This window comes from Penaeus japonicus, unplaced genomic scaffold, assembly GCF_977035675.1.
Source record: "Penaeus japonicus unplaced genomic scaffold, GWHDUDI00000001_assembly GWHDUDI00000030, whole genome shotgun sequence".
Classification (NCBI taxonomy): domain Eukaryota; kingdom Metazoa; phylum Arthropoda; class Malacostraca; order Decapoda; family Penaeidae; genus Penaeus; species Penaeus japonicus.
In genome coordinates this window covers 31,209,835-31,224,834 of record NW_028234432.1, presented here as the reverse complement: position 1 = coordinate 31,224,834, position 15,000 = coordinate 31,209,835, and the positions used below count along the sequence as shown (strand labels likewise).

The 15,000-nt window shown below is 31.3% G+C and overlaps 1 protein-coding gene across 1 annotated transcript in view; it reads left to right on the top strand.

Moving 5' to 3' along the window:
* Nucleotides 1–15,000, top strand: part of LOC122267762 (dystrobrevin beta) — an 82,376-nt gene that overhangs the window by 49,320 nt on the left and 18,056 nt on the right. Inside the window, exons 6-16 of the mRNA XM_086554755.1 lie at nt 1–85; nt 229–337; nt 1,975–2,022; nt 4,173–4,339; nt 4,944–5,059; nt 5,779–5,871; nt 6,157–6,253; nt 7,327–7,442; nt 8,035–8,218; nt 8,876–9,107; nt 10,702–10,772. The exon at nt 1–85 is cut by the window's left edge and continues 67 nt beyond it. Of these exons, the coding sequence (XP_086410881.1) occupies nt 1–85; nt 229–337; nt 1,975–2,022; nt 4,173–4,339; nt 4,944–5,059; nt 5,779–5,871; nt 6,157–6,253; nt 7,327–7,442; nt 8,035–8,218; nt 8,876–9,107; nt 10,702–10,772 (1,318 nt within the window). The remainder of the gene's footprint in view (nt 86–228; nt 338–1,974; nt 2,023–4,172; nt 4,340–4,943; nt 5,060–5,778; nt 5,872–6,156; nt 6,254–7,326; nt 7,443–8,034; nt 8,219–8,875; nt 9,108–10,701; nt 10,773–15,000) is intronic.

Here is a 15,000-nt window from a genome sequence, read left to right as displayed (position 1 = left end):
GGAGGTTCTTGCTCTGCCTGCAGCTGTGTTTGAGTCCCCAAGCTTTGCTTACTCAGATAATTTAGCAACACACATTTTTGATGGGGTGAGATATAGAGACAAACAAGGTTTTTTAATTTGTATTGTTTATGAGACAACATTTTAAGACTATTTTATTAGAATTGTTATAAGATCTCAGAGTACTTTTGACACAAGACTGAAGCTTTGTCTACCGTCTTTCACTTTCAGGTGAAACGAATCAATGTTAACGACTTCTTAGAGGTGGTTCTTGAAGATCCTGGGCCTGAGTGTCTGGCCTGGTTGCCTCTCCTGCATCGTCTTGCAGCATCCGAGTCAGGTACAGAAACCTATGATGAAAATAGTGGTGTTGTATCTAGCTAGATTAGGGACTGGTCTCTAAGATGACAGTTAATTATATTTTCTTCCCCTATTTGGCACATGAAATAATATGAATGTTTTGCATTTCAGTTGTTATCAGTTTTCTCTGCAGTTTTCAGGATGAACATTTTTGTTTTATTATCATTATTGTGGTTATAATTACCAATATTATTGCTATTATTATTACTGTTATAATCATCATCATCATTATTATCATTATCATTATCATTATCATTATCAATATCACCATCACCATCACCACCACCGTCATCATCATCATCATCATCATCATCATCATCATCATCATCATCATCATCATCATCATCACCATCATCATCATCACCATCTTCACCACCACCATCATCATCATCATCATCATCATTATCATCACTATCACCATCACCATCACCATCACCATCACCACCACCATTATCATCATCATTATCATCATCATTATCATCATTATTGTCATCATCAAAATAACCATTATTATCATTATCATCATTATTCTCTCTCTCTCTCTCTCTCTCTCTCTCTCTCTCTCTCTCTCTCTCTCTCTCTCTCTCTCTCTCTCTCTCTCTCTCTCTCTCTCTCTCTCTCTCTCTCTCTCTCCCTCTCTCCTCTCCCTCTCTCCTCTCCTCTCCCTCTCCCTCTCCCTCTCCCTCTCCCTCTCCCTCTCCCTCTCCCTCTCCCTCTCCCTCTCCCTCTCCCTCTCCCTCTCCCTCTCCCTCTCCCTCTCCCTCTCCCTCTCCCTCTCCCTCTCCCTCTCCCTCTCCCTCTCCCTCCTCTCTCTCTCTCTCTCTCTCTCTCTCTTTCTCTTTCTCTCTCTCTCTCTAGCATCTATGTCTTTCTCTCTTTAATTACTCCTCTGATTGCCTGACTATGTATGGTATTGCCTAAAAAATAAGTAAAAAAAATATTTTCAGGGTGGTTGCATGCCAGAGGTTAATGTACTTTAACTAAACAAGTATTAAATCTTTTTTTTAGTAATAGAAGACTTGTGCTTTCTAAACTGAGGTTGTTATGCTTAAAATACTCTAAAATAATAAAGGTCTACCGAAAAACTTGCTATATAGCGGAGTCCTAATTTTACATGTTGTCACAGAATTTCCGATTATCACCTATTTGTTTCATGATAGAGGAGCTATAATGTTAAGGCCAAAAAGAGCAAGAAAACAATGTTTTTCACTTTGGTGTGCATCAGGAGAGAATTTGTTTTTTTCTTTTATGTATTTCACTTTGATGTGCATCAGGAGAGAATTTGTTTTTTTTTCTTTTATGTATTTCACTTTGGTGTGCAAAGTATTTTGTTTTTGTGTGGAATTTCCAGAAAAATCCATTTGTTTCAGGCAAAGTTAACCTGTTCAAAATTTCTTTTCAAACGTATGAAATGTCATGTGACTAACTTACAGCCAATTTGGGCTACATATCTCCTCCCTGCTTTTCAGAACTACTATATTCAAGCATAGCTGCATTACCTGTTATTTAGACATCACCACAACAAAAGGAGTCACAATGAAGTTATTTACACTGGTATTTAATTTTGAACTAATCAGAGGTTGAAGTTTGCTGATGTCAATACATTTTAATTTATAGATTCTCAGTGGGCTGTTGAACTGATAGATGATGACTTTGTTAATGAGTGTAAGTGCCTCTGACTTTCAAGTATCCTTAGAGAGTGCTGTAGTCGACTGAGAGTGTCAGAATTACAAATTACAGACCTTTTTATCCTTTTATTTTCTCCTTTTCTGTTTTAGGAACTTTTGAGACTGGGATGCAAGAGATGCATGTTCATTAATCAGTTAACCATTGTATAGTAAAGTGAGCATGTAGTGTATTATTTTAAATGACTACAGCACTCTCATGTGTAAGATCCTATGTGGCACCCTAAAACGAGTTTGAAGCTTGAACCAGTGTCTGTTGTTTGACCTTGAACAAATTATATGACCCAAATAGCAAATTTAAATTTCATATGATAGATTTGTAGTCTAACATCGTCACACCCTCTCCTGTCACCTGATATTACAGTCTATAGAGTTTTGAGTCCATTGATGTCACTGAAAGGCACTAGAGCTAATTCAGTCATTTTTAGACTTGGATTTTTGATCACCATAGAGTATAGTGATTTGTCTAAATACTATTATTCCCTTTTATACTTGTGAAAGTAATGTGTTATTGTCATCTGATATTATTTTGTCTTGTTTATAGGGCATAGGCTGCTAGCTGCTATCCATAACATGAAGTATCACATATGATGAAGGCACTTTTGTGAATAGTATTCATTGTAATGTAAGATAAACAGAAATTGTAATGAGATTAAATTTCTTTTTTTATTCTGTGGTATGATTATTTCAAGGTTGTTTAGTACAGAAATCTTACACAGCTCAAGTGCTTGAGTTTCATAGATTTTATCCCATACATTGTTACATTCAGTCTGTAGAACACACTCAACTCAATAATAGCAATTTGATGATATGATAGTACTGTGTTTTTATAATTTCCTAAGTTGATAAAAGAAATTCTAACATCAGATATGTTGTAAAGCAAGAAATGTACTTAGATCACTATATATTTTGTATCTTTAGCTTTCAGGAATTTTGTTCAGGAAAACGTGACTCCATGATGACAAGACCTTTGGCGGTTAGATATAATACTACTTTTCTATATTATAGGTAATATACAATTAGTTAAAGAAGAAAAAGAAAGCTGAATCAGTAATCCAGAGCTTATATTTCCCCCCTCTCTGCACAGTAGTAAAATTTAATCACAGTAATTGTACCATGATAAAAGGTACTTAACTGTAATTGGTTTTTGGTTTGATTTCTGTGTGGAAATAAATCATGTAATGTCAGCATTTGGTGGTAATTTATAGATCAAAAAGGGAAAATCTTTCTTTTGTTAAGGGAAAATCTGATAACCCAGATACGTACTCATTGTATTGTAAAATAGTAGAGCTGGTAGGAGATATGCATATTTAAAGTAGATTGTGAAACAATTCTAACTTGTAGTTTAAAATCGACATGCAAAAGATAACATGGAAATAGTTTCTAGAAAAAAAAACTTTTTCAGATGGCCTTCATGTACATAGAATTATAAATATCGTATATACCATAAAATCTCTTCATGGGATGCGGCAGTAGATGGATCCTAGATCATGGCTTTTTTATGTATTTGATCAAATTGTATTTAGAAAGGGAACTAGAGACAAAATTGCCAAGGTTGATTTTGTAGGAGATTCTGTAAGATATTTATAATCATTGTAGACAATTTCTATTGCTTTTATTGTAATTGTCAAATGAGAAGTTATAAGTCATTATCTAGGATTCCAGACTTGTAAAATAATTATGATGATAAAACCCAAATTTATATATATCTAATTTTTTTTAGAGCAATGCTTGCTATAGTTTTTTATTTTGTTTCACTGATAAAAGATTGAGCTGAGATAATAAGACATAAATTTACAAGGCTCATTTAATAATGTGTTTAATTTAGATGTGTTTTTCCTTTTTTTTGCCTAGCATTGTGAAGTTAGTATTGTTGTATTTAAATTATGCATTGATGATGAAACTTGAATTGCAAGCTCAGTAAAGTAGGGGATAAATAGAAAATATCTTTTGCAACATGCTATGAAATAGATGCTTTTATTATGTTGCATAGAAAATTATAATTTGTCTTAGTCATAAATGGCTTCAGAAACCAAAAATATATGAATTATCAGTTATACAGGACTTACCGATCTTTGATTATTAAAGAAAAGTTATGAAGCGTTGCAATAATCAAACATGCTTTCACAGTTATTCATCAGACCATGTGTGATGGCTGCAGACGGGAAAACTTCTCTGGACTACGATATAAATGTGAAAAGTGCCACAACTACAGCATGTGCCAAGAATGCTTCTGGCTAGGAAGGTTCTCTCCCCCTCACTCCATTCACCATCAAGTCAAGGAGTACACAGCTTTTGTAGGTTTTGTTGAGATACTGTATTTCATAACTTGTAATTCAAACATCTTCCTTTTTTTAGTTATGATATATTTGATATAATGTATATTATGTGTATAGTAGGTGCAGTTGTGAGATGTGAATTTTAATCCATTCATGCCGGTTGACTTGCTATCTTGTTCAGTGGTTTTTGGGTCAGACACTGGTGATGAGATTTTTAGTCAAGGCCGACGAGCTGGGTGATCGGGTGTACAGTGATCAGGCGTACAGTGTTCGCTGGTAGTTAGTGCGCCCGAGAATCCCGAGGCGTTAGGCTTATGCATTTGAGTACCCCGGCATTCCGACCATTTAGAGCTGAAATAGTCCTGTCATGAATGGGTTAAGCATTATTTTATATATTTTCTCTTATGGACAATTTAAGGTAAAGAATGACTGATTGACAAAGAATGGGTGAGGGTAAAAATTCAGATAGATATGAATGTGAATAAAAGTTGAGTAAAGTACAATAGCAAACTCATGGGTTTTAGGCAAGGTAATTGAGGAGTGCTTCCTCATAAGATGAAGTGGTAACCAGATGTAGTAATTGTAAATTCAAGTAACAATAGTAATGTCAAACTTGTTACAGACACCAACACGGCACTCTTTTCGGCGCAGTCTGAAGTGTGTTCCTGACAGACCTTCTATAGACAGACCGAGATTTCCAGAAATGCCCGAGAAGACACTGAATCTCTCTCATATTGTGTAAGTTATTATTTTAGGTAGTCTTCAGAACTCTTTTATTTACAAAGAAATTATTTATTTAATTTTTTTTGTGGAATTTATGATAGAGGTCCCCCTAGAAAAACACTCTGGTTAAAATGACTTTTAACCCATTCACGCCGGATGACGTGCTGACACATTTCGTGGTTTTTGCATCTGACGCCACTGACGAGATATATTTGGTCAAGGCTGGCGCTTGGGATAAGTGAGCAGGCAGCCCAGGCTCGCAGCTTGTGCGCCCAAGAATCTCGAGGCGTTAGGCTTATGCATTCAAAAACCCCAGCATTATGACCATTCAAAGCCAGAATTGCCCCAGTGTGAATAGGTTAAGGTCTTGACCACATTTTCTCCACTTTCATTAGCTTGTTTTTCTGTCACTGAGGATTTTTTTCCTTCATGATGTTAAATGTGATTAAAGCAATGTTTACATTGATGTTTTTCAACAAGACCAACACTTCTGTATAACATATCTATCAGTAAAGACCATGTTTGTTTAAGTATTTTAAATATTTTCAGTCATGTATCAAAAAGTATTTTTTGTGTTTCATTTATCTCTGGCATATTTTACAATGTTCCATAAAAAAAGTTACATATAAATTCAAGCAGAAATTATAATATGCAGGTTAAAGGTAGATTTTTGAAAGAAAAAAGGAAAAGTTTTTTGTTCTCTATCTGCATTTTAAAGTGCTTCCCCCTTTCAGGCCCCCATCACCCCTTCCCTCACACAATGGCTTTGAAGGGGGAGCCTCAGCACCCATTCCTACCTCCTTAGAAAGCCGATCTTCCAGCAGAAGGTATATTGTTCTTGGTTTTGGCAGTAGATAGGTAAACATTTATAGAAAACTTTTTTTACTAACAATCCATCTGGGAAGGATCATCGGTGTTGATAATACTGATTATACTGCAGGCAATACTAATAAAAATTTTTTTTTGAATTATTAAACCAAATTTTGAAGATGAGCGAAGCTTCTTACTAATATTTCCTTTTGATAGGTTAAGCACCATTAACATGTTGATAGAACTTATGAAAACTAACGCTCCGACAGTCAGCTACTAACCATAGACCTCTTTTCTGCAAGTTGTGTAAGCAGCTTGCCGGACTGGAGTCAGCTGGATGAGGAGCATCGACTTATTGCTCATTATGCAGCTCGTCTTGCTAACCAGACCTCTCTTTCTGTAAGTCGGCTTTGACTACGTGTTAATTTGATTCCACATTAGTTTAGGTTTGGTTGTGATTCATTAATTTTGTTTATCTAATTTTTCCTCATACCATATTCATTGGTATTTTGATTTGTACTTCTTAGTGTGCTCTGGTGACATAAGCTCTGCTAATACATATTCTTTTTGTATTTCTTTCTTCTGTATGTTCCTCCCCTTCCATTTTCATTTTTTTATTGAATCACTCCAAAAATGAATGTTTGGCAATGCTGTAAAAAATCAATTAGTAATTACTCTATATCTCTTACTTGAGCATATACAAATGTTTATTGTTTAAGCTTTCATCTCTCAGTGGAGTGAGCAGTCATTCTTTTTAAGTTACTAATGGGTTAAAGTTAATATACAGCTATTTGCATAGAACCTCTTTCGCAAAACATTTTTAATCTTAAACAGAAATACCTGATACATATGTTAAACTGTAAATCTTAGTACATTTTCAAGTAGTTACATTAATATTATATAATTTCTCAACCCATTCACTTTCAGGGCTTATATTTGCTTTATGCCACTCCCTCTGGCTAACTAACAAGTTTGCGTAGTGATTAAGCGCGAAATCTCTCCCATCATGATGCCGCACTGCGCTTCTATTATCACCCTGCTTCAATTGGGTGATAAATGGAAGTTTTTGTATTTGTTTACATTATTTTTACAAATGGATCTCATATGATTATGTGATACGTTTGAGAATCATGATGTACTAGGACGTCACCTGGAGGGAGCAAAATATTAGGATGAAGTATGAAAGGGTTAAGCATTAATCCCATTACTGTTTTTTTTATATAAGTCAGAAACTACATTATGCCATTTAACCCTTTCCTGACGGGGCGTGGCAATAAGTGAAAAACCCTATGCCGGGCCATTGCAATATTGCATTGGAAACGTCACACTGACATGACGCCCCAGCATCGGGAATTTAGCTGTGTCACACGGGTGTGACGCACCGTCGTCATAGGGTTAAAGAGAGTGGCTGAATGTACCTTCTTTCTACTAAATGAAAACATAGTGATTATTTATTACCTTTTTTATTGCAGGGAAGTGAAAGTGTGGACTCAAGTCCTGGTTTTGATGCCTCTTCTGCTCAGCGAGATCTGATCATATCACTGGAGGCAAAGAATAGGGAAATTATGAAGGAAATTAATATTTTAAGGTAATTTTGCTTTGCTTTGGTTCATGGAAAAGAGATTAGAATGAATTATATTTCAAACAGTTTTGGCAGTTCTGTTCATGACATATACAATTATCGCTTACAACACATGTGTTGATATTTATATATGAATGAATTTGTATATTTTTTCATTGATGTGTTAGCATAACAAGTTCAGGTTTGAAGATGATTGTAGATACATGTTGATATAAATTGTGATTTTGTCTTTTTTCTTTGCTGTAGAATATTATGATTTAAACACAGTGAGTAGATCACTGCTTTGATATTTCACATGACATAAGACAAAGTTCTGTAAATATTTTAATGTAGATAGATGATGACTAATCATGATGATTTACAATATTTCATATAAGGTAACCAAAACAGCATGATATGAACTTCAGTGGCGAAGTATAACTTTTGATAAATTATAAGTGATTTCTGGTATTTTGTATTTAGAAGATGTATGATGATTTAAGTTAAAGAAGTCATAAATAAAATCTGATATGCCAATGTTAACTCATTTGTATTTGTATGGTTTGGATAATTAAGGATGAGAAAACAGCACGTGTTTACAAATAAAGTTGGGTTTCAGGAACAGAGTGTATGTTTGCAGGCAGCAGCAGGAAAGAGCTGAGGGCAGCAGTAACCCCACACTGGTGGCAGAGCTGCGTGCTTTGCGGTCCCATCGACATGAGCTGGAGTCTAACTTGTCTTACCTACAAGATTCACGCAAGCAGTTGATGCAACAGCTCGAGGGGCTTATGAAGATGCTCAAAGTATGCAATGTTATTGTTTCATTGAGGGAAACGGCAGGTTCAGCCTTGTGTGTAGCAAATGTGTGAGAGAAATTGAATGACATGGAAAAATTGATTCTTTCATTATGAATTAATGACAAGTTAGTATAATGGGCTTCATAGTAGTAATGGGTGAAAGTATTTTATAGAGCTAGCCTAGCTTTATGTATATCTGTGATCAATTAGTTGGGCCAACCATATTCTCAGAGAGGAAGATGGCCCAAATTAAAACAGCTTAGTATTAACCCATTGAAGCAGATGGCATGATTTGCTGTCAAGGCAGCATCGGTCATAAATGGGGATAGCACTGTGCCATACAACATAAACCCGCTACATGACTGTTTACATATTTTATTAACACCGCGACCAATGGGTTAAGAAGTGAACAAAGTCATTGCCACCATTTAACCTGATAATGGCGATTGATGTGATATCACATCTTGTGGTAGTAGCACTTGCCACTGGGACACAACATCATGTCGTTTTACAAAAAATAGTATATGGTTTGTAGTTTCATTTAGCCTCAAATCATGTCAAATGGATCCTGCAATATATACTTAGATAGTTTATTACAACAATACAATCTCAAAGACCATTGCTCACAAGTCATGAGTTGTGCTCCATGTTTTTCCTCTGCAGAACCGCCAGACCTCACCGACCACCCCCAATGGTTCTCCCAAGTCTCCTCCTCTCTCCTCGGGGGGGACAGTGGGTAGCGGCAGCATTATGACCCACCTACCTGGGGGCACTCAGGGGTCCACGTCTTCCTCCCGATCAGCTCCCCCCACACCCTCACACACACCACAGGTTTCCACACTGGACTCCCTCTCCTCATTGCACGTGGATGGACTGCAGTCGGCGGTGTCTTCAGGTGAGAGAACTGCTTGTTAGGATGGGGTGGAATATTTGTCTTTTTTTATTTCATTTTCCTCCCTTTCCTATTTCTTCCGTCCCTCCTTCTCTCCTTCCTTCCCCTTCCCTTTCCTCCCTTTCTTTTCTTTCCCTTCCCTTCTTTTCCCTTACCTTCCCTCCCTTTCCCTTCCCTTTCCTTTTCCTTCCCTTCCCTTTCCTCCCTTTCCATCCCCTCCCCTTTCCTTTCCCCTTTTTTTTTCCCTTTTTTTCCTTCCCTTCCCTTCCCTTCCCTTCCCTTTTTTTCCCTTTTCCCCTTTTTTTCCCGTCCCTTTTCTTTTCCTTCCCCTTTTCCTTCCCTTTCCCTTCCCTTTGCCCTTCCTTTCCCTTCCCTTCCCTTTTCCCTTCCCTTTTTTTCCCTTTTTTTCCCTTCCCTTCCCTTTTCCCTTTTCCCCCTTCCCTTTCCCCTTCCTTTCCTTTCCCCTTCCCCTTTCCTTTCCCCTTCTCCTTTCTCCCCCTTTCTTCCTTTCCCCCCCTTTCCCCTTTCCCCTTTCCCCTTTCCCCCTTCCCTTCCTTTCCTTTCCCCCCCTTTCCTTTCCCCCCTTCCTTCCCCCCCCCCCCCTTTCCTTTCCCCCCCCCTTCCTTTCCCCCTTTCCCCTTTCCCCCTTCCTTCCTTCCCTTTCCCCTCCTTTCCCCCCTTTCCCTTCCCCCTTTCCCTTCCCCTCCTTCCTTCCTTTCCCTTCCCTTTCCCCCCTTTTCCCCCCCTTTCCTTCCTTTCCCCTTTTTTCCTTCCCTTTTTTTTTTTTTCCCTTCCTTTTTCCTTCCTTTTTCCTTCCTTCGTTTCCTTTTTCATTCATTTAATTTCAAAATTAAAAATTATTTTTTTTTCCTTTTCTTTTTCCTTTTTTTCCTTCCCCCTTCCTTTTTTTCCTTTTCCCTTCCTTTTCCTTCCTTCTTTTTTCCCTTTTTCCTTCCTTCCTTTTTTTTTTTCCTTTTTCCTTCCCTTTTCCTTCCTTTCTTTTCCTTCCTTCCCTTCCTTCCCTTCACTTCCTTTTTTTCCTTTCCCTTCCCCCTTTCCTTTCCTTTTTTCCCCTTTCTTTTTCCCTTCCCTCCCCCTTCCTTTTTTCCTTCCTTCCTTTCCCCTTCCTTTCCTTCCCTTCCTTCCTTCCTTCCTTTTTTTTCCTTTTTTCCTTCCTTCCCCTTTCCCCCTTCCCCTTCCTTCCTTTCCTTTTTTTCCCTTCCTTTCCTTCCTTTTTTCCCTTTTTTTTCCCTTTTTAAAATTCATTATTTAAAATTAAATTTTTTCCCTTTGTCCTCTTGAGTAAGGTCCTCAATGTTTAGTTAACAATTCCCTTCATACATGGGTATATGGGTGTTCTTTTGAGTGTTTTTTTGTTCCCCAATTTTAACAAGATAACCCGTATAAACCCGCACTTTTTACTGGATTCCCTAAATGGGATGATAAAGGAACAAAAACCCCCCCTTCTATCATTTTTTTATAAAGGTTTTTTCTCTAAATCACATTTTTTTATATCAATGATAAAAATCTTGTCTCTGTAGGATCACACAAATATTCTATCACAATACCTCTGAGTCTACATACCTTACACTCTCAGTTGTGTGTTGCCATGGAAATGCCCTGACTTCTATACCCCTGTCCTTCATGGGCATTACTTTGTCATATTATGTCAGTGTTATTGCCTGTACAACAAACCTTCCTTGTTTTAGGGGCTGATATAGAAAACAAAACCCAAAATTTTTTAATTCCCCAAATTTTTGCAAAAATTGAAATTTCCCTTTTCCTTTTTAAGTTATTGCCTAAATTTCCAATACCCGAAAATTTTTTCTTGGTTTCCCGGTATTCTGGACCCTATTTATATATATAATTTTTAAAATTTATAAAAATAAAAATAATTTAATTAAATATAAATAAATATTTTAAAATATATAATTTTATATAAATTTAAAAATTAAATATATTTATTTTATAATATATATAAAATTTTAATATATATTATTAATATATAAAAAAAAATTAAATTATATATATATTCAAAAATATGTTTTATATATATTATAAATTTATATATTATTAAAAATATAATATATTAAAAATTTTAAAAATATATATTAAATTTAAAAATGAATTTTTATTTTTATAAGTTAATCTTTTTTTCTCTCTCCCTCTCAAAAAAAAACTTTTTAATATTTTTCCTTTCTTGGGATTAAGGGTTCAAAAGTTAATTTTTATTTAATTTTTTTTTTAAAAAATCATATTAAAGTCATTAAAACCCCTTTTTTAAAAAAATTTTTATTATTAAATTTTTTTTTATTTTTAAAATTATTAAATTTTTATTAATTTTTAAAAAAATTTTTATTATTTTTATTATTATTTTTATTAAAATTTTATCATTATTATTATTTTTATTTTTATTATTATTTTTAATTATTTTAATATTGTTATTATTATTTTTATTATTATTATTTTATTTTTATTATTATTAAAAAAAATTTTTTTATTAAAAATTAAAAATTATTATTTTTATTAATTTTTATTTTTATTTTTATTTTTATTTTATTTTTATTCTTTTATATATATATGTATATATATATATAATAATTTTTAATTATTTTATTATATAGGTTATATAAATATATAAGCATATATATTTTATATATATATATAAATATTTATATTATTATATATAAAATATATATTTATATTTATATTTATAAAAAATATATAAATATAAAATATATATTTTTTTTATTAAAAAATATATATTTAATATATTATTATATTTTTATATTAAAATTTTATATAATTTTATATATATATATTTTATATATATAAAATAATAATATATATAAAATTATATTATATGTATAATATTTATATATATATATATTTATAAAATATATATATTTATATATATATATTTTAAAATATATATATATTATATTATAAATTATATTTATTTTTATTATTCAATATATATATATATTATATATAAATATTTTAATATTTTATATTATTTTATTATTATATATATATATAAAATTTATATTAATTATATATTAGAAAATATATTAAAATATTTTATTTTTGGGATTATAAAATGTATTATTATTTATATATATAAATATATTTAATATATATATATTATAAGTTTTAATATATATATATATATTAAACGCACAGCACCCAACGCAAAACGCACACGCACACGGGACACGCCAAGCACCGCAAGCACCCAACCAAAACCACACCCACACCACCCACCCCACCACAACACCACAACCCCACCACACCACACCACACCACAACACACAAACCCCCAACCCCCAAAAAAACAAAAAATTTCCTATATAAAATAAATAAATATATATACTATATATATTTAAAATATATATTTATATATATATATTATATAATTATATTATTAATATATAATATATATATAATATTAATATAAATATATAAAATATATATATAAAAATTTTATATTATTTATATATATATAAAATTTTAAATATTATATTATATATATATATCTTTATATATATTTTTTATATAAATAATTTATAAATAAATATATATATTTATTTTAAATAATTATTTTATTTATATATAAAATATATATAATTTTATATATATAATAATATATATATTATTTATATTTATATTTATATATTTTAATATATAATATATATAATATATTAATATATTATATATATTTAAAATTATATATTTATATATATATATATATATTATTATATTATTAAAATATTAATATATTATTATTTATATATATATAAATTTTTATTATAAATATAAATTATATTTAAATTTTTATATATAAAATATATATAAAATAAATATATATATTATATAAATATATATATAAAATATATTAATATTAAAATTTTAAAATATAAATTTATATATTTTTTTATATATTTATATATATATTTATTAAAAATATATATTATAAAATATATTTCTATATATATTATTAAAATATAATATATTATATATATAAAATATATATAAAATAAAATATATATAAATTATAATTATTTTATAATATATATATTATATAATAAAATTTTTTATATATATATTTTATATTATTTATATAAAATATATTTAATTATTATATTTATCCTAATATATATATATACATATTTATATATATATATATATATTTAATATATATATATATATATATAAAATATTATATTTTATTTAAATTATATTCTTTAAAATTATATATTTATAATATATAAAATATATATAATTTATGTTATTATTTTATAAAATAATAACAATAAATTTATATTTTATATATTTTTATTATATTTTTTATATTTTTATAAAATATTTTTCTTTTTAAAACTATATATGATAAATTTTTTATTTTTATTTTTATTATTATAATTTTTTATATAATTTTTATTTATATATTTTCCTATATTAATTTTATTTATATATATATATTTTTCCCATTATATTATATAGATATAATATTTTTATATTTTATATTTTTTTTTTTATATTATAAAATAAAAATATATATAAATATATATATATATTCCATATATTTTATATAATTTTTATTATTAAAAATATAAAAAATTTATATGAATAAATTTTTATATTTTAAATATTTATATATTTTTATTTTAAAAAATTTCATATGTATATTGAATGTAATCTCCATTAATCTCCCAATTGCTTTCTGAATGAGTCCTTATATTGTCCATTTGCTTGTTTAAATCCTGGATCTGACTTACCACTGACTCTGCTTGTCACCTTTTGCATGGCTGTAAACCCCACTTTGGCCCAAGAAGAACCTCTTAGCCTTGTCTTTTCATCCATTGGTGTTTAGTGGATCTGTAATTCATCAGAGACAGTGTTATTGATCATTAGTATTGCAAGTTCTGACAGGTTAAGGTAGCCTGATGATTATTGTTTAGATGTATTATGCAGACTCTATAATTGAGAAATCTGTTTATGGCAGTGGTCTGTGTTATTCCCGTTAATGGCTAAGTAGGACACTGAACGCATTAAAAGGTTCATAATATGATAAAGAAATATATTTTGTGATCATTGCTAAATTGGCAGAATAGCTTAACCCATTGCGGACGGTCACTGATAACGTACTTTGACTTTTTCCACTCTCTTTCAGTCACTCATTGTAAACTTAGGCCCATTTTTGTGTTTGCCATTTCATTTTGTTTTATTGTATTGAGAGACTTACATGTGTCATCACAGGCTCTATCAATGCTGCAGTTGGCTAGAGTTGTAGAATGATGTCCATATCAGGTCAATATCTTCTTTATACTCAGTGTGATAGAAGTATTGTTGTTTTACGGGAGGACAAAAAACAATTTCATTTTTTTCGTATCTGTGTACTTTCATAAACAAATACAAAAAATATAACAATACACAGTGAAGATAACATGAAGAGGTAGGACAGAAGAAGGAAACCTGTGACTGTGAGTGCAACAGTACAAGGCATCCCTATTGGCACAGGGACATATTGTAGACACTGGACATAGTTTGAGTCACCTTCCTCTTCTTGTTCTGCCTGCACATCCATCACAGGCAGTTGCCAAGAGGTTGGCAACTTGCTGTGTGCCATCATTGTCTAAAGATAGTGCTTCCTAGAGACTGTGGATGAATGCCGTTCAAGGCTCTCATACCTGCTGGTGCTAGCAGAAAGTGGTGCCATCTAGGTTTTGGATGTTAGGTGAAACCCAATTTGCATAATATTACAGCAGTTATAGTAATTATGATTGCAATTGTCATCATCACTCACTCATTACACATAGTACAGAGATCCAAAATTGTCATGTACGTCACGACACCTGCCATCAGGCAAAAAACTCACCTGTCCGCAATGGGTTAA